A 25,346-nucleotide genomic window follows, 5' to 3' on the forward strand; every position below is an offset into this window, starting at 1 on the left:
CCTTCTAAACTCACCATGACACAACATTAGAAAGAGCCCTCTACCGCAAGAAGCAAGAATGCCTATATACCTTCGGAGTTATCCCTTTTTCCACAGCTACAACGTCGTGTCAGACAAGCAAGAAACCCCAGGGTCTTGGCTTTCATTTGAGACTAAGATTATGTTTCTAGGTAAAGGGGTTCTCAAGTTATAAGCCTTTGAATCCCAGTAACTTGAGGGTGTTACCTTTCCAATGGTACCAAGCACATCCCTGAGTCTCAAACTATGTGGGAGCTGTCATGCTTTTAATTTCGGTATGTCGTTTTGGAAAAAGAACCTTAAAATGGGGGCGTTCATTAAGTGGTTAAGGCATCAGTGTTCATCTCCTTACCCAGTGTGTTATAGATGCCATCAGCCTCCTCCTTCACCTGTTCATCCAGCCGCTCCATATTCTGCACCAGCAAGGCCACCACCTGACCCTCCAACTACAGACACAGGCAGATGAAGTTTAAGACAGAGTGCTGACACATTTTTCTACAAGAGGTAAATCCAAGTCTGTCGGGTATTAAATATTTTAATCCTCTACATAGGTGCTATAAAACCTTTTCAGAGATTTCCTCAAACTTTTAATTTGCTAAAAATATATTTCTTTTAGTCTACTGGTCAGCAGGCAGCTAAAATTGGTTGTATTACTCATCATTTGAACGGAACAGTACACTTTTTAATTGTCACAACTTTCTTGGCGTGCTATGTTCCCAGCATTCAATGTTTCAAGTGTATTATATTCACCAATATTCCCTAAACAAATTTGACCTGTTTCAAGTTTAAACATTATGTCAGTTTGCTTGTTTTTTAATAGAACATGTCTTCAAAATGGCTATATAAACACAACCCTAACCCTTACCCTTATAGCAGTGCATGAGAACTGAAAACCCCTTTGACAACTTCCCATAATAGCCCATGTCTTATCAAGCAAATACAGAGCTGTGGAACATCTTTTTCAGGTTCCCATTAAGTGCTATATTGAGCATAGGACCCTTGGAACATAGGAATGACCCCATGTTTCAGAAGAGAACTGACAAAATCATCTCACAGAGAGAGATGAATGTAAAGACAGGCATGACAATGTGAACGTTCGCTTTTAAGCCTGAGTCTCGGCAGAAGAAACTCGGTTCCTGTCCCAGTGTCTCTGAACATGTCCAAGTGTTATCAGTCAAGTCAAGATCGGAGACTCATAGCCAAACAGAGCTTGCGGGGTGCCGCCTGGCTGGATAAAAGTACAATTACAGATGAAAGAAGACAGGCAGTTGACAGAGATTTATGAGCCACCAGAGAGCGGTGTGGATCATTCTGATTCATCTTATCAAGGATGCCACCTGGCCTTCTGGCAACAAGGACAGAGGAGCTGGAAGCATTACAGCAAAGAGGAGAGACAAATGGAGTCAACCAACCCTTGCTGCCCCAAAACGGTTTCCCTTGGAAGAAGCTGAAAAGAAGAGTGTAGTTTATGGGCACTCCATTGCACAGTAAATGGACTGCATTTATACTAAGCAGTTATCCTGAGGATGTTTCAAAACCACCTGATCTATTGTCCAAACTGCTGTCACATCTGTTTCTGTCAGGGGTATTTGGCCTTATCCAGACTGCCAGTCAAAATCTGTTGGTTCTTTTGGCAAATCGAGATTATATGCAGATTCAACTTAGAAAGTCTGGACAGCAAAAAAAAAGGTGATATGTGCGAAGTGGATCCAAGTTACATTTGGGGCTGTTTTGAAATATGATTCCAATCAGGTCTGTATGGATGCATCTCAGTTTGGATGCTAAGGCCACTCAAATTGGATTTCTAAGTGTCTTCTGCCCGCTAGCAACCCTACACAAAACAACGTCATATCCCACCTGATCATTTGCAAATAACAGTGTGGACAGTTTGAAATTATTTGAGATTTGCCTGCAGATTGAACAAAGCCTTTGACATTTGTCAGAATGTCCGTTCTGTCAGATACCAACCAGCCAGCTAGCCAACTTAAAGAACAACTTTAGGAAGGGCTTAAAAAAAACCCAGAGAAACAACTTCAGCTTATTTTCAGGATCACGCTTTCATTTGGGGTCCTAGTAGAATGGGTTTACATACTTTAATTGTCAAAAAACACAGTATTTTCCTCATATAGTGTGCTGCTTCAGCATCTCTTTTCGTAATTTATCCTGAATGGTCCGCTTAAGCTACAGAGTGATACATCTCTCCTCTGACGCCTTTTACATAGTGATGAACATGACTTATGGAATTAAAGGCTGGACCAGGCGTTTCAGGCAGTGCAGCAGCAGTGTTTTGTGTGGGAGAGAGGTGTGGATTTGGGCTTTTTCACTTTGCAGACATTTTACTTGCACACAAATGCTACGTAACACAATAAAGGAAAAGCAAAAACCTAAAAAGCATCATATACCCTCTTTAAGACATAATCCTACCAATTAATGGTATACCAATACATTATTATAACCAACAGCAAATCAGCAACATTACTAGTCACACTGCTTTGGAAATCACATTACCTGCAATTAGATTGGTGTGACAATGTCAGATTTCCTATCGAGCTTCTGATAAGCAGGTTTGTTGCATCCTCAAACACATGTAGGTCATGGACAAAGCTGTTATTTTCTTACCATAATAAACAGAAGTGTGCTGTGGTTTGAAGCCAACTACCTCGACAGTGTTACACTATGCATGCTTTCCTGTGTTGGACAGACCAGGTTATGAGTGCTTCTCTACAGGGCTGACATTTTCTCCTTCTGAAAACACTCTGCCCAGCCTGAAAAAAAAGCCCACCATTGGTCATGGGTAAATTATGTGTCACAAAATAATAATTTCATTGATCACCATAATGTCTCTTTTACTGAACAACTCTCTTACGTGGTCAAAAATGTAGTCAGACCGAGACATCTGACAAAACAGCTCATTCATTGCAGTGAGAAACAACAACCAACATCCCCGATGACTGCCACTGGGATCTAACCGGGCATAAAGCACATTCATGCCAACAGATTCTTTGATAAAGTGTCACAGTGACGGCTGGGGCACACAATTCTTTCCTCCATTATAGGTCCATCAGCACATTATTGTAGTTTGACCTTTGTCTGTGTCACTCTAAATGTCAGCACACATAATGGGTCTAAAAAAAAAATCCTCCCTGTTTCATAGACAACATGACAAGCCCAGTGACGAAAAAAAAAGAGAGCGGGGCGGAGACGCAAAGAGGCGATGTTAAATAGAGAGCTGATGCCAACAGACACAGCTGGAGGGTGACGAAGAAAAGCTTTAGAAAACACACGGGGTGTGAGAGAAGATGCTATATTTATATGGTTGACATAACACTATGAATTTTTTTTTCCCCCGTCAAAAAAGTTCATGGCACTTAATTAAACCTTTAATGTATTTAATTGCCATGACAACTAACACTGGCATATAGCTAGTCAAATTAATATATTAACCATGACAGAAAGCACAAAGAAGTTGCACTTTTTTGCCCCACTTAAATTCCATTGTTTGTTTAGTTTACAGAAATGTTTGATAACAGACCCCGTAAAAAACAATTTGTATGATTTTATATTTTTTGTCCCATCAAAAACATCACTTTACATTTCATGACCTTTTCTACGGGCAGAAATAAAGGATTGTATAGTATCAATATCAAGTGACAAATCAAATGTGGACAGACAACAAACTGTAGTCCAAACAATAACTCTTAATATCTGCATGTGTTTCAGTCAGTAAGAACAAAGTGAAACCTTGCTTTGACACATTGATACCATTAATCAATCAATCCCCTCGGCCTGTTTCAGTATTAGCCCCACAAAGTGCTGCTTCATCAACATAATCACAAACTGATGGAAGTCCTGAACTCACCAGAGCATCTATGAGCACCTCGGCACCCTCCTCGCTCTCGTGGAGCGTGTCGATATCTGTCAGCTCCTGTAACAGATCTACCACTGCTATGGCAACATGTGGATCAGGCTAAGGACAATACGAGTTTGTGTTAAAAGAGAAAACTGATTTTTTTTTTACACTCCAATGACTCACTTGGTAACTGGTAACACAACACACCCAGGGTTTTTTTTTTTTTTGTCTTTTTTCATTTTCTGACTCAAGTGATCACTATAGCCGATTCATCAGACTACTATCAGCAGCGACCTCTGGAGCCACCAAAGGCTTTATATAACTCTGTATAAACAGACTGTAAAGTGACAGATTTTTGTGTTTAAAGTTGGTGATTCATCTTTAATGAGTTGTTGGAGCATCTCAAGACCGTGTCCTCATTCTCACATTTAGTCTGTTCAACACGTTCACAGAGAAGTGCATTCAATTATTATGGAGTTTTGTTCTATATAGTATATATAGTTAGTTAAGTATCTATTTGTAAAGGTAATAGTTTGATCGTGTTTTTTTTAAAGGCTGTATGCATTTATTTGAATATTACCAATGTTCTTTTAAACTGTTTCCCTGGTGTGTTTAACAATTTTTGGGAATTCTATTGCATATGGGAATAATATATATATCAAGCCTTGGCTGCACAGGCAACAAATCCAAGGTGACATTCCATTTTATAAACATGATGAATGGATCAATTTGATCAGACAGCCTGAAATCATCTAGAAGTGAAAGGATATCAGTGTTCTCGTGGCTGAGGAGGCCGAGCAGTGAGTGGACGGCATTGAGCTCCACCAGCAGGTGGTAGAGGTCTGGCATTGTGGCGATCACGTGCATTTCCTGGATGATGTCGTTCAGATCCAGCTCAGACTCCATGAACCTGGTTTAAAGGAGCAAGAAATGTTGGTTAGCAAGTTAGCTTTAATGTTTAAGTGCACAAGAGGAAATACAGTCAGTGGTTATATAGAAACCCTGTCATGAACTCAAGAGCTAGACGGCTTTCTTTTCAATAAAGTTCAATTTGGTAATAATGAGGCACAGTACAATGTGAAGAACCACTGTAATAAGTTGTGCTAAATCCACATTAAATGTGGTTTAATTCACATACTCCATCACTTATTAGAATATGTGACAAAGAGAGCTTACTTCTCTGGGTTGTCGGGAAACTTAATCCTCAGTTCTTGATTTTTGTACGATCTTTTCTCAAAGGTCAGGATCATTTTCTTCACGGAGCTCTCATCCACTGGTTCTGCCTGTTTGATCAGTACACAGTGAAATGAGAAGGGAGGGAAAGGGGTAAAGGAGGAAGATGGAGAGAAAGAAAGAAAAGTCTTCAATTGAGGAAACTGCTGCAATAACAATTAAGACACATCAGGGCTGCTCTAATTTTGTGAGCGAGGAGAGAAGGCACAATCGGGTAGACTGTGAGTGTAGGTCAGTGGAAAAGGAATGTGTTTGACCTCCTGATGGTTTAAAAGCCTGGAAATTGTTGGACAGATAATGACAGGTCGGGAAATTTCAATTGTCTGACATTATGGAGCAGTACAGCACTTTGCTCTGAGAAGCTCTTGACACAGTGAATACTTCAAATAATTGCTGCAGCGTTGGGTAATAAGAACAGGATAACAGAGGTACAGTTTTCTGAGGCACTACATAATATGGAAGCACTTGGTTCTGATAACTTGTTCTTTGTGTTTGTTTGCTTTTTTCAGGAAATAATCACTCATAAGCTTTCCCTGTGGAAACTTTCATAAATGTGCCTTTCTACATTCACAGCCTTATCAATGTGCTAGTTTTTATCTTATTAGTCTTTATTTAATAAGGTTAGTCCCACTGAGACCAATGATCTCCTTTACAAGGGCAGTGACACAGAGTATCTTATCTAGGTTGTATCATACTTTACTTCCATCTTTATAGGAGGTTGAAAAAAGGTAATAAAGTATGTCAATTAGTAGACATACAACCACATTTAATTCAAAATTCTCATCAGCATTGAGAAGCTGTATAGCAGCGTGTGCAGCAGTGTTTGCTCTATGGCATTCTTCCAGCAACTCATTGACTTCTTAATTCCTCAAAAAGTTTTGTTTGTCCACCCCCCTCTGGCATTTCTGAGAATACTGCAACAGAAAGGGGATTGAGCATGAACACCTCTGTGTTCACGCAGCATCTTGCGGGCCTGATCCACAATGTCTCGTGTGAGCACAGACCAAGTTTAACTGGCTCACATCCTAAACAAACAATCCTGGATATTACCTTGGGGCGTAAACAAATGAGTCTTTGGCTTAATTCAAAATTGTATATGTGATCTGTATTAAATGGACATGGAATGAAATATTGATCACTTTTAAATTGTCTTGTATTTCTTGTAAAAACAAAGGTGGACGTGCATGCGCGCACAAAACACACACACACACACACACACACACACACACACATACACACACACACACACACACGTTGTTCAATGACGGACACAAACACTTCTTCAAAATACTAAAGATTTAAATATACAGTATATGCAAAGTAAGTTCACACACACACACACAAGACCAGACCAGAAAGTATTTGAAAAATCTGTGAGGAAAGGTCAGACATTATTCTACCCTATGGTGAGGTTTCATTGCATATCGAAATGTGAGCCAGGCTGAGTTAAAGTCCGTGTAAAGCGGCAAAAAAATTGTGTTATGAGTTTGTCACACCAAAGAAACATGTATCATTGACCACTGAGCCAAATTTGAAAGATTAAAAAAATTGTTAAGTATGTAAAATTAGGTCTCTAAATCATGGAAAGACAAGCACTTCTTTCTGCTGTGAAACGCTGGGGGCGTGTCAGTTAGAGGCGCTGGAACCAGTGTATTGATTGAGATCCTGACCCACTAAACATCCTGGAGAGTGACGGAGTGAAGTTTTTCGCGCTAAATTACGTAATTATACATAATCACCATCAGTAAAACAGGACGCTGTCTGACTCTGTCACTCTTGGGGACGGAGGCTGTTTTCTGGGGGACAGTTTCCTTAAGTCTCGGTCAGGAGGGCTGGCGGTCGCGGTGATTTATTTTCGTCAAACACTCGGTGAGTTAAACACTCTTGTGACAAGCGTGACAGACGCTGTTTTGTGAGCAGAAATGTGAGGAAGAGTCAGGAGGACAGGGAAGGGGACGGACAGGAGAGGACAGACGCTTCTCCACATACAGCTGTGGGATTTGTTTTCCTCATATAAGTTGCTAAAGACAGTTATAGTTACTACGTTACTTTTGTTCGGTCATGTAACGTTGCTTTGTGGGACATTTCTCTGTATTTAGTTGAGTGAAGTGACCTGTGCAGTTTAGACTGTCAGACCGACACGCCCTCGCTCCGGCGCCTCCGGATTATCCGTTCACACTGGGACGGCTCACCAATAATGCGGCCCTGATACTACCTCCACATACCGCCGGTGGGACCCGCCGTCAGCAGGATGGAGAGGGTCGGCTGCGGCGCGGCCACATCATGCCGTTGGGACCCGCCGTTAGCGGGACGGAGGGCCGGCTGCGGCGCGGCCACATCATGCCGATGGGACCCGCCGTCAGCGGGACGGAGGGCCGGCTGCGGCGCGGCGGCCACATCATGCCGGTGGGACCCGCCGTCAGCAGGACGGAGAGTGTCAGCGGCGGGCAGCAGCGGTCACATCTCCTCGTTGGCGGAGGGAGAGGATGCAAGCCGGGACGGAGTTGACCAGCGTCAATGGACTCCCCGTTTCCTTACGTTTCATCCGAAGGAAACTTAAATAAGCTAACAGCGCAGTCACCCTGCACACTGTGGCATCCAGGAAAGATGCAGAGTGATGTGGAGGAGACATGGCTGGTTAGCTGACTGGTTGGCTGGTTAGCTAGCTGCAAACTATTGTAAGCAATGCAATCCGAAACTGGAGAGTGAGTGGGAGAACCGCTGAAGCCGATGCGCGAACGTATTTATACACTTCCGCAGCAGGGCGGGGTTTATGCAAATCAAATGGCCGCGTTACGTAACGCGGCCATGATTTGCATGATTTCTGGACCCGCCCATTAATCCTGAACACAGAAATGTTGAAAAAACTGTTTGTGAGCCAGCTCCAAATTAAATTCTACATGGCCGAATGGCTTTTACATGTTTTAAGTAAACACATTTATGACCCGTTTAATGTGTTTAAGAAGAAATGGCTGATTTTGGTTTACACGGACTTTAAGTTTCTCGTTTCAACCACCTACACAGAGGCTTACAGCACCCAGAGTACAACGTATCAGGGGAGCAAAGCAAGGGAACATGCAGATTGACGGCATAACAGAGCCTTGACTGCAATTTTGTAAAAACATCCTGCATTTTGACTGAGCTATGAACTTTTCATTTGGACAACCCTCAAACCTCCACAGACAATTTTATGTTTAATTCATCCTTATTTGTAGAGGGACCATGTTCAATATTAAATGTAAATGTTGCCATTTGATGCATTGTACCAGAGTTAGCTTAGAGCTGATTTACATCTGCAATTGAGATGCCATCCCTACTCAACAACTACAATTATTCTACTAAAGAGGAACTGCAGGTCTGCATGTTGGGTGAGGACAATTTAACCTCCAAGCCATCCCATTCCAATGTCAGTGTGGACAAGTCGCATGGACGAAATCAACAGTGAAACAATAGCAACAACACCTGAAAAGATTTTAAAAGCCTATTATAATAGTGTAACTGATCTTTATCAGAGACAGATTATGTCCTGCTGAGACTTAAGGGTGGTAAACAGTTTTTGTGACTGAGTAACAAGTACTTCCTTTGAAAAATTGTGCTGCGCTTTAATGGTGAAATATAATGTTTACAACTACAAATAAAAGAGTAAGACATGTTGGAATAAAGGCTGTAGATATGATCATATCTGAGAAAGAAGACACACAAATGTTACAGTTTTGTAATAATTACAAGAAACATTTCACCAACCTCAGGTTCCTCTTCATCCTGGTCCATTAGTTTCTCCAGAATCTTCTTCTTGTCTCCTGTAAACTCCTCACTCTCCCTCAGTTCACCTCCAATTTCAATTCCCATTCCTGCTGCTGCTTCCCGGTACTTGGCCAGCTCCCTGGCACTCAGCCCCTTCTGCTGCTTCCCTCCCCTGGAGTCATCCTCTCCTCCCGCTGCTGCTCCATCGTCATCCCTAGGACGCTTTGCTCCTCTATCGGGCTGCGAGATGAAAGGAGATGGTTAAATGTAATCACACACACAGGATTTTTTGTCTGTTTAGAAATATAGGAAATACCCTCAAAGTCTAAAAGTATTCTGTCTTACATTTCATGCATAAGAAGTCATTAGAGACTAAGGAATAAAATGCATTGTGATGTCCTACATAAGGTTTATATGTGCAATATGTTTTTCCTTGTACCAGGGTAGACAGGACATGTCTAACTCTACCAGAGAAGCTCACTGAAATAATCAAGAGCTTTGTTTTAACATGAGTACATGTTCCAACCAGCTGCAGCTGTTGACAAAACACAACTTTTACAACTAGCTGCAACAGGCAGACAGAATTAAGGTGACGTTAATACGTTGAGATTGTAACGATGTGAAGTCTTATTTGGGGCCACTCCTGTGCCGAACTAATCGTCCGAATTTCCGAACGATTAGTAAAATGCTTTTTGTCATACGTTATGACATGTCTAAGTCGATTATAATGAACAAAATTGAATAAATTCCAAGAATTTCCATTGGCCACTGGCTTAAGTTACAAGATAGACAGCCAGTGCAATTACGTTTCCTGTGATAAAACCAGGTCACCCGAGTTCGTGTACAATGCATATGTTTGTCTAAATGCGTCTGTTTTTAACTAGCCGAGTTTAAGAGTAACTTAGTGTCGTAGTTTGCCTCTACATTCATTGCAGACACATAGCTAGCAACCTGTATAGCTAGAACGCTAACTGCTAACGTCATAAACAAAGACTGCGTTTTGTCGGTCTCGTCCTGTCTTGCTGCGCTACCCGAAGGTATTTCAATTAAATTCAATGGCGGATAACTGATGAACGCAAAAAGACTGCCAAAGGTATTAACGAGACAGAAATAAGCTATGCTAACGTTCACCAGTAACTGCTAGCAAAGGTATTGCATGCAATCCAATGAATGAGAGTTAGAGTTCCCTAAAATTGACCGGCAGAAAAAAATATCTGATACCTGATAGTTGAGGAGCTCTCCAACATCCATTTCTCCCGGTTAAAAACCTACACGTAAAAATGTTTTGCTCACGCTTGGGAAATGTATAGATACGTACACTTCAACAGGTATTTATCTGGCTAACAACAAGCTATGCACATATACATGCTTGCCGTAAACCGCTTGTGTTGACTGTCGTAACAGTCGTAGGGGAAGATGCTGTCGTAAACTTTACATGCCATCCAGGATATGATTGCAACTACTGAATTTTACAACCAATAACCTATTTCTGTCAAGCTGAGAAAAAACAATAAGGCAAATAACGTCCCCTCCTACATCAGAATCAGAATCAGAAAGGTTTTATTTGTCCTGCAAACGGGGACATTTATTTGAAACAGCAGCCAAAGGACAGTAATATTACAAAAAACATTAATAATAGTAAAAAAAAAAAAAAAATGAACAAAACTATGAAAAGGTAATACATATAATAGACTTGTATATAAAAAGATACATAATATTGTACAATATGAACATGTCATTATAAACAGTGTGGCAGTGTATTGTTATTCAAATAATACATATGGGTATTGAAAAAGTGTCCAGATAGTGTAAACCAAAATGAGAAATGAGTTATGTATAGAGTTTGTATTGCACAGTGAGGTCTACTGGGAGCAGTGCTCGTTGTAAAGTCTGACAGCAGCAGGAAGGAAAGACGTGTCTGCAATTATTTAAATATACCTATTTTGTTTAAAGCTTACATGCACACAGGTGTGTGAATCAAGATTGCAGTCTACATATGATTTAGCCTAAAAATTCTGAAATATTCATGAGCAAATACAAATCTAGGAGCTAAATCAGGCTTTCTGGTGGGGAAAGCTGAATACAAATTTTCACAGCGGTGGATAAGGTTGTCTGAGAGACAGGGGCAGAAAAAAAAGAGCACCTTGCCGAGACAGTTTCAAACCCTGGTGAGTATTAGAATTGTTTTACGTTACTGCATCTCTGTGATAAATGCACATAGGGAAGGCTGCTTAACCATTCAAGAATTAATTCAAAGGCAAACTAATTCTCTAACATGGATGGCAGCCTGTATGGTGCTGAATCACATTTTCTCCACTGGAAGGGCACCCTTGAAAGCAAGGCATTACATTTTCTCAAATTTAGAGGCACCCATTATTGTACTTAATCACATTTAAAGGGACAAAGGGGTCCTCATATGGCTGAGGGGAATCATACTGTTTGTAATATGTTTATAAATCCGCACATAAATTGTCTTAAATTAAAGACTTGCAAAATGAATAAATGTGCTACATAATGTTATTACAGATGTTCAAGGTTCAAAGCACTTTATTTGTCACAGTTATTTAAAAACATATACATAAATATGTGTACACAATGGAAATAATTTTGGAATGCATAATGAATGTGATAATAAATGACACTTTTGTGAAGCTATAATGTTTTTTTATCAGAATCCGAATCCGAATTCCTTTATTAGTCCCTCAAATGGGAAGATTTGTGTGTCACACCAGCCAAAGGACAGTTCAACATAACAATAGACAATAATAATAGTAAAAAATAAACCATACAATTAAAAGGTAAGAAGTAGAATAGACTTTTACATACTTCTTTATGCATAATATGTACGAAGATAGCCACTGGGTCAATGCCTTGATTATTTTTGTAGGCAAAGGACAAGTCATGTCATCAGAAGCTTTCTGGTTTTGGTTTATAGCCCTTTTGTAGTTGTATTGACCAATCACATTTGGGTTGGCTTTCGGTGCATGCAGGTAAACAGTGTGGACAGCTATAGAACACATTGGCCAAAGTACAGTCTCAGAACCCATCAGGTATGATCTGAAAACAATTTAGCTTTTTAAACCTACCTGCATTCATATGCAGTACTAGTCATCTATTTTCATAATTTGTTAATGTCTGCACTTCAAATTCAAATGTCCCACAGCATGCCCAGATTAATACAAGCTGACAAAAATATGTTTTTCATGTTTTTCCTGCAACAGAATCCTTTCAGCTTATTTGCCAATCCTGAAATAAACCCCCTTAATGATGCCAGTAAAACTAGACATGAGTCATGACTGTTTCCTCAACAGACCTCGCACATGAAATCCTGGTCGTAAGGGCTCAATTTAGCTGTTTTCATTTCAGGAGAGCTTTATGTCCAAGCTGGCTTATTGTTCCAGACAGGCAGAAAATCACCTTTTCAATGAGCGTCATTGGGAAATGTATGAGTGGTGCATGGTGTAAGAGCCTCTATTGCCACTTCAGTCTCTGGTCAGCGATCTGTGACAGTAGAGCAATAGAAACAACATTTAAAAGGAAGGCCACTGCCAAGCAGTCAAGCTTGACATCCCGGGAAACACAAGGGAAAAAGCACTTGATCAAAGGAAAGAGAGAAAGAGGGGAAAGAGAATAAACGGAAGCAGGGTTGAAAAGAGAAATTTATATGGAAATCCCAAGGCTAGAGACAAGGAGGGAGCTTCAGATGAATACAAAGCATGATTGGGAAAACTACAGAGAGCTCTTTCTTTGAAAGGTTGACAACTGAATATGGGTTGGAAATAATGTGTTTACCCTCTTTTAACCTTTATTTTATGATTCTCATACATAATATGTAACTGCTGGGTGTACACATATATAGGTAGATTAGATCGGGTCAGAGCAATATTTCACAAGTTATGTGTTGATGTCAAAAATGATTCTTAATATTGAGTTATCAGATGATGATGTATTAATCACAGCTAGAGCTTTTTGTGTATGACCAGGCTCGTGATTAAATGGTAGTGTTGCTGACAGACGGACCGGCAGCTGTACGCTGCATGAAAACACCGACAATGAGCCACATGTTTGCGTGATGTGGACGAGCCTGGATAGTAACAGACAACGACTGTGGTGAAACATCAAGTAATAATCCATGCAGGAAATCTTTCATACATCTTTTCTTTAAATCAGTCATTTGGTTAAATGTGTGATAAACTATCACACAGAAGTGCAATCACTTTGTTAGATGCAAATAAAGCCGACACATACAGTAGACCGTTGCACTGTTATGCATGCTGTAAAAGTTTCAAAATAATTTTAATGTCACAGTGACTTGTAATAGCATGAATGGTGTCCCAGCCCACTGTCAGCAGCAGAATCTCTTCGACAGAATGACAGAAAATCTTTCTGAACTTCTTCGTGTCTCCACACCCTCCTGCACTCTTAGATCATCTTCTGCCATGCAACTCACCGCACCCTCTGTCTACTACCAGGAGGTCTACCGCCTTCAGCCATCCGGCCCGCCACCTTTGGAACTTGGTCCCACAAGTCGTTTCCAAATATTGACTCTCTCTCGACCTTCAAATCCTGTCTGAAAACACACCTTTTCAAATTGGTGTACTCTGTCTGATTCTGACTCGACTGGTTACACTCACAGTGAGTTTTGTGTTATGGATTTTATAACAAGTCATTTTATTAGCTTTCATTGTATATCATTATTAAATCAGTGCATTAATAGATATCTCCAAACTTAACAAAAAGTACTGGAAAACAGAGGGATGACACCTCTTACCTCCCCATTCTTCCTCTCACAGATATGCGCTATGTGCTGTGTGCTAGCATGTGCTAATCACAGCACCTTATTTACATTTAGTAGACACTTTTATCTAAAGCAACTTACAGTAATTCATACCATGCAAGGTGCCGACCAGCACATCAGGAGCAGTTTGGGGTTTGGTTTCTTGCCCAAGGACAATTTGACATGCAGCGCAGGGCAACCGAACCAGCAACCTTCTGTTAACAAGACGCTGGCTCTACCCCTGAGCCACAGCCACCCTATGTCTTCATAATGTTTCAAAAACCAGTCCAAGACTACCTGAATACCTTATGAAGATCCAAAGTGTTCAATATAGCCTACAATAAATTAACATTTTTTGATATATTATCATATGGGTAAATTGCAGACTGAAAGCACAACCATGAAATTGCAAAATATTCTAATGAATATGTAAAACTATTATTACTATTATCATGTAACAATGTTTCAGCTTTCTTTTTATTGAATTACCAGTAATTGCAGCACCTGCTAAATGCCATCATTTTGCAGTGGATTTTGTGACCATTACACAGAGCCAGGGAAGCTTTTTGCTCCTGTTTCCAGTCTCTATGCTAAATTAAACTAAGCCAAGCTAAGTTTAGCAACTGCTGGCTTCCTCTCTAACTCTCTGCAAGAGAATGAATTAGTCAATTTCCCTAAATTTCAAACAATTTCCCAATGATTCCAAATGTCAGACAGACAGACATCAATAATGTGAGGGGTCACAGACCAACAAAATGTTGCATATTTTCAGATTATTATGTCAAACTCAGTAAACCAGCAACCTAGAAATCAACCAACTCTGAGTTCCCTCCCCTGCTGCAGCTGCCTTCAAGCCTCCATTATTGCAAATCCTTTTTGTTCTACACAATGATTAACACATTCCACAATCCCCGAAGGAGCCAAAAGCTTTTCATACACAACTGTCTGCTTAATGACATCGCCTCATCATTTCCCAGCAGAATTATTCTGGGGTGTCGCTGTAGGATCATTTCCACAGAATCATACCCCATTTCCTTTGAAACAGAACAATACAATTTCACACAAGCTGTGAGGGCTGATTGCATTAAATCACATGAGGTCAGTGTGATTGTATCACGCTGCGCAGGCCAACATAAGTGTGCTCGAAATTCAGAGTGCCAATGCTATTATTAAAAGAGAGAGAGAGAGAGAGTGATGATGAGGACCGATTGCCCTCGTCATTTTCCCTCACTAAGTCAAGTGTTGCAATCAAATGATTTTCTCTCCGCTTAGATATGATTTGAGTTATGCATCACACCAGCAGAGTCCTTCAAAGCCACCTCCCCCACCAACGCAAAAATCAAGATGAAGTACTTTTCTCGATTTCCACAACAGTTTGAGACAGAACCAGCTGATCGTGTCCTTAGGTAAAATAGTTTTCTATGGGTGGACAAGCAAAAGTTTTTCTCTAACCTCAGTATCATTCCCATCATGAGGCAACTATTTAATTTGGAAAAAGTCTGAAGTGGCAAAAATCAGGATATATTACAACAGAAGGAAGACCATCTGAAATCAAAAATGGCACACGGATGGACTTCTGCGCCAACATGGTTTGTATTGACTTCAGTGATGGAGACCTTTCTCCATTGGAATAAATCATGTTTGTATCAGACTCTGTTTCCATCTTTAATCTGACTTTGCCTCCACTCTGACTGATTTCTGTGGATGAGGGGATTCACTTTTTTCTCACCAATCCGTAGAGACCAACGCATATGTACAAATCTAGTATCATTTTAAGTCAACGCTGATACGTAGCCATGCCAGCAAACTGGTTTTTGGTTTTAAGAAAGGAGCAGAGTGTGGTATGTGTGGCAGTATTGAGAAGACAGCAGACAGCCTTGATAGCAGCATATTGTCTGTAGCGGTGGCCATTATTGTTATTACTCTTCCTTGGTTCTCAAGCACAGCTTGACAACGCTTGAAAACAGCTTGACAACGGTGCAAGCCCCCCTGCAGCATTCATTACATCTATTGCTTTTTTGACTGAGAATCTGCTGTTTCATTTCATGCTGGAGTGGGTGAATTCAAGCACTGGACCCAGGCAAACTTCTTTCTTTCTTTCCTGCGTGTTTAGAAATTGGATGGATGGATGGATGGGTGGATGGATGGATGGATGGATCAGGATCGGTAGTTGGGAGGATGGATGGATGGATGGATGGTTGGATGGATAGATGGATGGACAGGTGGATGGATCACGATCGGTAGTTGGGAGGATGGATGGATGGATGGATGGGTGGATGGATGGGTGGATGTATATGGATGGGTGAATGGAAATTTATGGATGAATGGATAAATGGATGGACGTATGGGCGGATGGATGGATGGGTGGATGGATTGATAGATAGATGGATGAATGGATAGATGGATGGATGGATGGGTGGATGGATATGGATGGGTGGATGGAAATGTATGGATGGATGGATAAATGGATGGACGTATGGATGGATGGATGGATTGATAGATAGATGGATGGATGGATGGATCAGGATTGGTAATTGAGAGGATGGATGGATGGATGGATGGATGGGGGTCCTCTTCATGCTCTTCACACCCTCTCATGCGTCTACAGTAGCCTAGAACAGAAAATACTAAACAGTGGCCCAAGAGAGGGCATTTTACATTATTGGTGTTTTTAGTGCTCACCGCGGTGACGGTTAGGTGAGGGGTATTCAGTTGGTTGATGCAACCTAATGGACTTTTAAAAGAAAGCCCTTAAATAAACCCTGGTCTGTCTGTGAAGGAGGAAGTAGGAAGGAAGACAGTATTTTTACAGGCCACAGGTTTAGGTGTGTTTACAGCACATGGGGAAAGATCAGTCTCAGCAGTGGAAGCTAACATTAGTTTCACCATGGAGCAAACAAGCTACAACAGACTTGGCAACAAACTGAGATGTATAGAAAAGCCGGGAAACAAAAACCTGCACTTTTATTTTGGGTCCAATGATTCATCACTATGACCACAACATTAACTGCAGGCCTGTGATGGGATGCAAACTTCAGTCTTCCACACAAAAGTTGGATGAATACATGCCCAATCACCACCAAGACCAAGACTGGAAGGTGCTGGATGCAAATCATACGGAAACAGGACTGTTCTTTTAGGGGCCACAGCAATTTTTAGGTAATCTGTAGCACATCTGTTCTGGGGATTATCCTGAGGTTATCCCAATTAGTTATTAAAACTGGACCACTTGGCATTGTACACAAAAAGAATATGCATTGAATATGTACTATGGTATCTGAGGACTTGAGATGGATTTGAGCCAAACACTGCTTCCATGTATTTTTCAACATCACAGAGAGACAGTGCTTTGTTTTTATCTAATGGACCTCACACTAAAACAGAACAGGAGTAATTTTATGCATGCATTCCAATACAGTAGGGAGTTTACAAAATGTGTACATTGGAGAAACCAAACATTCCCTTCACAAAGGCACATCAGAGGACAACACTCTGCAGTGTAAACACATCTAGCAGCCAGATGTTTTGATGACCGACATGTACACATTACAGAGGCTGTTAAATATAATTGAAAACCCTCCCTGAACAGAGGAGGGGGGTTCAGGCAAGGCTTGTTTGCTGTTTTACTGCAGCACTAACACCGGTTTCTGCGATGGGATTGATGTTGGTGCAGTTGCTTCACCCACTGCTAAATGAATTACTTCCTTATTTAACAGTGGCACGTGTGAGTAAGGTCAAAACATTATTCCCTAGATTTGCATTCAGTTATCTTTTGTTTTCGAGCTTGAAAATACAAGATTTAACATAGTTTGCTGATGTTTATCTCTGAGGTATGGAGGCTGTGTGGTACCAGTTGTGGTCATATAAACACATTCAATGTACATTTATGAATAAATAAATTGTATTGATTGATAATAATTAATTAACAAACTCAGCATTTAAATAATTAATTTTATGATGAACATTCCCCATTTCCCTTTTTTTTTTTTTAAGATATTTTTATTGAAATCTTTTATAGAATTAATGACACTGACAAAACATACAAAAAGAACAAACAAACAAAATCAAAACCCCTTGCCAACCCCCACCCTCAGCCCTGGCACAGTAAGAAATAAAACAAATAAATAAATAAATAAATAAATAAATAAACAGTTGCATAAGTTCACCTACCCATTTCCCATTTTGAAAGTAAATCAATGTTTGCATTTTGTCAGTCTTTCTTTCTGCATAGTGTGAATTACCTTCAGCGTTCACGTTTTGTCATGGTTTGGGTCTTTTCTCATTTGTCAGTACCTGTTTTATTTTGGTAATATTTCCTCATGTCTCATGTTTCACTTGCCACTTCCTCTCTTTGTCTGTTTTCCCAGTCTTTCTCTGAGTGTGTCATTAGTTAATCACCCTCTGTATATTTAAGTCAGTGTTCTCCTGTCGCTCTTTGTTGGTTCGCCCCTGTGTTTCCTGCTTCTCCCTGTCTATTCTTCCCGCTGTGTGTTGCTGCTTGAGTCCTTGTGAAGTGCTGGTTTGTCCTCTGTGTTGTTTTGTTTGTGGATTACTCTTGTTTTGTTGCTAGCCCTTTTTGCCTCCCTTTTGCTTTGGATTTAGCATTTTTGGCATCCATTTGGATTTCAGTGACTACAGCTTTGATTACATTAAAGCTTGCTTTTGTTTTGTACCTTCCTGCATCAGTCAGTGCGTTTACATGCACAGCTTAGTCAGATTACAGCCATGGTTCGACTATGCTACTATGCTACATTGACAACTGCAATTATCCGAGTATACATGCCAGTGAGAAAATCGAATTACTGGCCGAAAGCATGTCATACCCCGGTATGCTAGGTGGCGCTGTACCCATTTCAACCATTGTTAACGGGGCCACCTCCGGCTGACCTCTTTACGTCACCAGCTGCCTCGGCATTCAAGAAAGATGGCGTACGAAGAGCGAGACAAAGCTACATCTTTGTACACTTCGTATATGGTGTACATGATAATTACACAAACTAGGTGCACTCTGGCGCTCTTTCTTGCCGTGATTTCGGAGGAAAGACGCCGCCGCCGCCGCCCGTCTACTTCCGGCTCACGGCCCCGGGGAAAAATCTCGCACCTGCGCAGAACGCAAAATCCGATCCGATCCGCTGGAAATGTATACATGCAGGAGTAATGCGACTTTCAAACGAATAATCTACGTAGTGTAATTCGACTATGAGAAATCTGATCCGGTCCGATTTTAGTCAGACAAAGGTGTATACATGCATCTTAAAAATCCGTTCATAGTCAGACTAACGCAGTAATTCGGTTTTCTTGAGTGTCATGTAAACGCACTGAGTGTCTCCGGTTTGGTTCCCTTTTTGATTAAGTGTGACATGTTTATTTTTTTAATGATTCTGTTGACTAATCTGACCAATTTCAGTGTCACAAATAGTTAGTCTATTTGTCCTATGTTTTTATAAAATGTGATGGCACGGTACAATTTATAATTCGCTCTATACTTCTACACCTGTGGTCTGTGGATTTCTAAGTTTCCTGTAACATTTGAACCCTGGTTATGTATAAATATTTGGTTTGCTGTGAAACTTGAACACATTCACTGAGTGTGCCAAGTGTGGTAAAGGCAGATAAGGGCACAAGCGCTTCAAGCTGTCATTTTTATTGGTCAAATCATATTTTCAGCTGATGCACATCAACAATGTTGCAGCTTAGAAAAGTTCCAACTTCTTCAGTGACCTTCTTGCTGTGGAACATCAGTAAAACTTAAGTTGACCCAGGCTTATACAAGTACCTGAATGACTATTTAGTAATCCCTTTCACGGTTGTAAAACTCAAGACTCATACTGTGTTTTCCCACTCTTTTTCTACTCTTCCTCTGACCTACAGTGTACGTTAATCACAGCTGATTATCAAGCACTCATTTACATGGGCTGCATAAGGAAAAATTCCCTTTTTTGCAAAAAAATAAAACTAATGAATAAATGGATCTGTGGTAACATGGCCCTCTCCTGATAAGGAATAACAGGAATAAACTCAAGCCTTCTTCCTATAAATACTTTCAAGGCAGCCAGTAAGTGTCTAATAGCTTTCCTCTCCATTGTCGGGTACAGAAACCTGACACAGATAGTGCTGGAGGCTCCTGCCTGGCCCGCTGTAGCATGGTAGTGAGACAATAAAAAACAGGAGAGAGGGAGAGAAGATGGCAAGAGGCAGGACACACACTCGACTTCAGAGATAAATGCATGTAGGAACAGTGTAGGAGGGGAGAGAAGGAGCACGGGAGAACAAGAGATAGAGGAGGTGGAGAGTGGCAGGCAGAGATAGAGAGAGGAGGGAAAGCAAATTAATTTTATCTCCATTATGAATATGATGGCTGGGTGTGCTGCGGTGGTGGCCCGTGCCTTGGGGGGGGGGGGGGGTTGCAGACCAGTGGTAGCTAACAGGAGAGGCCTACACACACAAATACACTCACACACACACACACACACACACACACACACACACACACACACACTGGTGGGATGATAGAAAAACTCTCCAATGGAACTGATACTGACAAAAGTGTTTAAGGTGGATTAGCAGCTCCTTACAGGCATGAAAATTAATTAAATTAATTAATCTGCTCACCCCTGTGTATGGTAAGAGGAAACCTAATTTAAAGTCACAGAGCCACTGATCCGTCTTCAAGAGCTTGGGAGTGAACAAGTGACAACTGCAAACGGCGGACTGACACAGTGATACGATGCCTTCATAAAGACAAAACTGAAAAGGAGGTTTGAGCCTTCACGATTTTCCTTCTGATCTAACTCAAGGGTCTAAGAATAGAAGGTGTTGTACGCTGCGAGACCACTATAGGTTTTGAAATTTGGGGGTGTAAAATGAAAAGTGACTTGTTAGTAACTATCTGACAGGGATGATGTACTGCCACTTTGCCAACAAAGTGTAGTAGTCCAGGCAAAGTAACTCATTTTGGAGCCAAAAATAGAACTAATTGTAATAGAATTTTTTGCAGCTTAGATAATTTCTAGGAGGTGTCCAGAACAACATACTAAAAGTCCCAAGAAATCCTAGTTGAGGAAATATGTTAAATTCTCATCAATCCGACGTGTGAGAATAAGGCCAGGCTAGAATACACCCCAATGGGGCTATTTTTTTCCTTTGCTCCTATCAAAATAAAAAATGTATACAATGAAAGTACACATGAAAAGTAACATTTTTTGTATTACAAGTTTCTTGAATGAATTTTAATATGCAAATGAGCTATACACTCCGGGGCGCCGCCAGGGATTTTGGGCCCCATGAAAGAAATCTAATTGGGCCCTTGTATAGGCCGGCAAAAAAAAAATGATGCAGTTTTATATAAAACGATGCATTTTAATGATATTTTTGACAATCATTCCCATATTTGTGACAAGAACAACATGACAGTTACGTGGTTACTGCTCACTGTCTCCCTTGTAGTCCTGCATGCAGGTCTAATTTATCTCCACAACTGTAGACTCACAGGTGGTGGCACTGGATCTGGGGTGAATAAATACATGTATGAGGCTATACGGTTGTTGCGATTTTAATCTTCTGATTTCCAGAAAATATAAACATTTCTCGGATTGTATTGAAAGCTGTATTGAGTCACACAGTTTGCATGCACCAGAAATGTTCTCCTCTGTTGCTACTGCAAAGCAGGAAGGTGAGAGTCCCAAACTACTGACCAAACATTCTATTGTAGTGATAGCTGAATTTGAACTATATTATATATACACACATCCACATGCTCTTTTTATTTCAGAACTGTTTTTAATACATGAAAATCATTCTGAAATAAATATGGATTATAGGCTATTTTCATTTTATAACTCTGTTTTAACCCTCTGAAAATGATGGTGGATCATCTGGCATTAACATTACTGTATAGCATTATAGAAATCTTGAAATTTAAATGAATCCGCTGATACCAAACATGTCATGCTAGCTTACAGGGAAAGGAGCTAAATATCGCTCCAAATTTGAACTGTTTTTACCGCGAGGTCCGCGACCTCAATGTGAAATGATTACTTGTAATAATAACTTTCAGTCTGCACTTAATGAGGGATGAGATGAGGATGAGGAACCTGCTGCTGCTCAAACTGAGAAACTAAATTCATGCTGTCTGACTGCCTTCAATCTTTACAGCTGCTGACATTATTATTAGCTTTAACTGTTCTTAAACTGTGCTAGCTGTGAACTGTGCTTACCTTTCTTTTGAAAGAAATGTGTGAGGAGTTGTCTTTCCTCTCCTTGCTGTCTTTCCTTTCTGCCCTTTCCCTTCGTTTAAGGCTCCCTGATTTTGCTTCCTTGGGTAAAGACGTGTTGATGAGCAGCAGCCACTCCGCTCCTTAAGGTCCTGTCCACACCAGACCAGGTTATTTTGCAACCGAGGTTTTGTTAAATAAAATTCCACGTCCACACAAGTGGTGTAATAAAAATAACCGAGAATAACTCTGTACACACGCAACCGTAAAATCCGCCACCAAGTGATGCAATATACGTGTAATACATATGCCACAGCAATAGGTGGGGATGTAAGGTAAAACGGGAAGGCTGTTTTAACCACTAAAAATAGTTTAAAACCGGAAAGGGGAAGCGTGGCAAATACCAAAACACAAACAACAATGGCGACTCGCAAGGGTGCATCGTTTGTTTGCTAGCAAGAGAAGCAGTCTCCTTCGTTGCTCATCCAGGCACCGCCGTTGTTGCATCAGGTTGAGCAGCTGGACATGACAGCCGAGCACAGCTGACAGCAAGACAATAAACAACAACTTTGTCACGTCCATATTAGCCAAGGTATCAAGCGAAGATAGTTAACCTCTAACCACCCTCTAACTGTCGTTACTCTGTGTTTACATTGCCTAGCGTGCAATATTTACAGAGGCACGTGCTCAGCTCTGACGTAAGCAATGGAAATATTTGCGGTGTCATATCCACACGCAACCACTGAAACCCGAATCGGCCGAAAACCTCATCCTGGACTCCGGTTTCAAACGACCATGGTTTCAGTGTTCCAAAAGCACGGTTGCATGTGGACAGAACAGTAAAACCAGGAACATAACTTCATGGTTGCAAAATTAACCGGGCTGGTGTGGACAGCTCCTAAGCTGTTTGAAGGCGCATCTTTCCCGCTCCTGCAGCTGCAGGGTGGACTGAACCATTATGTATTGTGAGGGGTGAGAGGGGCCTCAGACAGCCCCCTGCTATTTTTTATTTATACAGAGTAAAGTTTCTCATCTGATTTATTCTACCAATTTTAAGTTAGTTATGACAATAATTACTTAGAAATATAAAAAAAAAAAACACCAAAAAAAAACCAAAAAATCCCTCCCCTGTTGTTGCTACCTTGTCGTGGTGGGGAGGCTTGTGTTCCTCTGTGACCCTGAAGACTATACTGGTGGGGGTTATACCCCTGGCAGGTACTATCAAGCCAGGCAGTTTTCAGGTTAGAGGCCAATCTAAAAGCAGCATTGCCATATTAAGGCATATTTGATTAGTGTATAGCTCATTTGCATATTAAAATTCATTTTCAAAGAAACTTGTAATACAAAAACTTTTATTTTTCATGGGTACTTTCATTGTGTAAAGTTTCATTTTGTTAGGAGCAAAGGAAAAAAACAGTCCAATTGGGGTGTATTCTTGCCTGGCCTTATTATCACACATGTCGGATTGATGAGAATTTAACATATTTCCTTAATTAGGATTTCTTAGGACTTTTAGTATGTTGTTCTGGACACCTCATAGAAATGATCTAAGCTGCAAAAAATTCTATTACAATTAGTCTGTCGTAAAACGCTACTTTGCCTGGACTATAGCCCCTTCAGAGTGCTATGCTAGTTTAAAACTGTCTAAACTTTAAGACCATAATAACCATAATGCTGTTTAGCAGGTATAATGTTAAACTGGCAATTGACAAGTCTGCCTCACCGTAAAATTATGAAGTAAATATTGATAGCGCAATATAATGGCTGTAGAATACTGTATGATAATTGTATAATAATCACTATACAGTTTTGTCTGCCACCGGGCATTCAGTCAACTGGGGAAAGGAAGGTTAACTGCCAGTCCATTACTATTGAAGACTAAATGACTGAATAAATGCTCGCTCTGTCCTGTGTTGTTATTTGGGACTCTGAGGAAAATGGAAACAATCCAGTTGTCTTTGCCACAGTAGCGCCAACAATAATGTCACTTGGAACTGCAGGAAAGTTGTCTGTTGCCACTATAAGCATGTTTGTAACATTTACTAATGACCATAAAAATAATCAAAGTACAGCTGAAGATGATGGGAATGTACGATTCATTGGTGCTTCCCCCCACACACACTAAAAGAATTCTGGGGGCGCCCTTGGTAAGATTGGCAGTTGGTCTGAAAATAAAATATTGTAACAAAAGTTACATTTGGAAAGCATTTGACAACATTATGGACCATATCCTCTCCATTATGTTGTCACACTTCAACAGTGGGAACAAGCACTTTAAGTGACACACACTGACTGTGTGCACTCGCCCTAAAGGATTACAATGTAGCCCGCTGGCTGCAGTCCTTTGCTCAATACTCGACCAAATTCAAAAATTGTCCCCATTAGTCACTCAGACACAAACACATGGGAAAATGGGCTCCAGGAAAATAAATCCTCAGATTTTCTTCTGAAAAGGTAAGCTGGGGTCACAAATGAAAATGTGCTTGAAAATCAAATGTGTCATTATATCACAATTCAGTGAATTTTTAAAAACACAGACAAAATCCTTTTGTTTACATCACTTCATCACCCCCTCTCAGCCCTCACACATAGGACCAAGCCCCTGAAGCTTTGCTTGCCACAATTGACATTTGTGGGAACACACACACACACACACACAAACACACACACACACACACACACACACACACACACGAAATCCACATGAATACACACTAAAATAGGTGTATGCATTAACTTGTGGGCACCTCTTGCTCACGTTCATATCCTCCATATCTTTCCTTCACACGCATGCTTTAACACACATAATCAAATTCCCACAATACCAAGGTCTGATAGTGAGATTGGCTGTTCAGAAAACATTGCACTACATGTTGGTGCCCTTCAGCATTAAATCAGGTTCAAAGATCAACTTCTGCCGATTAGAGAAAGAAGAAAGTAGACTTTGAGGGTGTGTGAAGATAACCTCTCTCTGCTTTTTTTATTCAGCTGAGTCCAGGGACAATTTACGAAAGTCCTTCTGTAAGTGTGCTTGAATCAGTTGGGAAATTCCTTTTACCAATGGAGGAGACATGTTAAAATGTTTCTGAGCTCAGTCAACTAATTCATTCACTAATTTAGAGTTACAAAAAACATCACAAATAGTAATGGAGCTACTGTCATGTTACCCTGCTTTATCGTATTTTTTACTCTAAATGAAACCAAAATGTTACAAAATGAACATCGTGATCTATCAAAGAAGTCTTGAAACTATCTATTCAGATCATAAGATTATTAGGAAACTGTTTCCTGGATAAATAAATCAAATGCAAAGTAGGGTAATTTTCTGATAAGCTTACATACAATTTGACTTCTTGAAAACAGTGGATTCATCCCCTACTGGTCATTAGAAAGAATGCAGGTTCAAGGCACTTCCATATTGGCTTCACTTGTCAGACCATTAAAAATTATGGTTTGAATGAACTAATAGTCATATTTCACTGAATTTTGACTTGCAGCAAGTTTCACCTTT

General features: G+C 40.5%; 1 protein-coding gene across 1 annotated transcript; it reads right to left on the reverse strand.

Annotated features, from left to right (window-relative positions):
* Window positions 1-335: 335 nt before the first annotated feature.
* LOC115584353 (beta-catenin-like protein 1) lies at window positions 336-10,262 on the reverse strand. The gene is made up of 6 exons (XM_030421711.1): window positions 10,067-10,262; window positions 8,846-9,085; window positions 5,045-5,151; window positions 4,639-4,778; window positions 3,878-3,975; window positions 336-464 (listed from the first exon to the last, which is right to left on the reverse strand). Exons 1-6 carry the CDS (start codon window positions 10,094-10,096, stop codon window positions 336-338), a joined length of 744 nt encoding a protein of 247 aa, XP_030277571.1. The 5' UTR covers window positions 10,097-10,262.
* Window positions 10,263-25,346: the final 15,084 nt, after the last annotated feature.

The sequence above is a fragment of the Sparus aurata genome, chromosome 7 (assembly GCF_900880675.1).
Source record: "Sparus aurata chromosome 7, fSpaAur1.1, whole genome shotgun sequence".
In the NCBI taxonomy this organism is placed as follows: domain Eukaryota; kingdom Metazoa; phylum Chordata; class Actinopteri; order Spariformes; family Sparidae; genus Sparus; species Sparus aurata.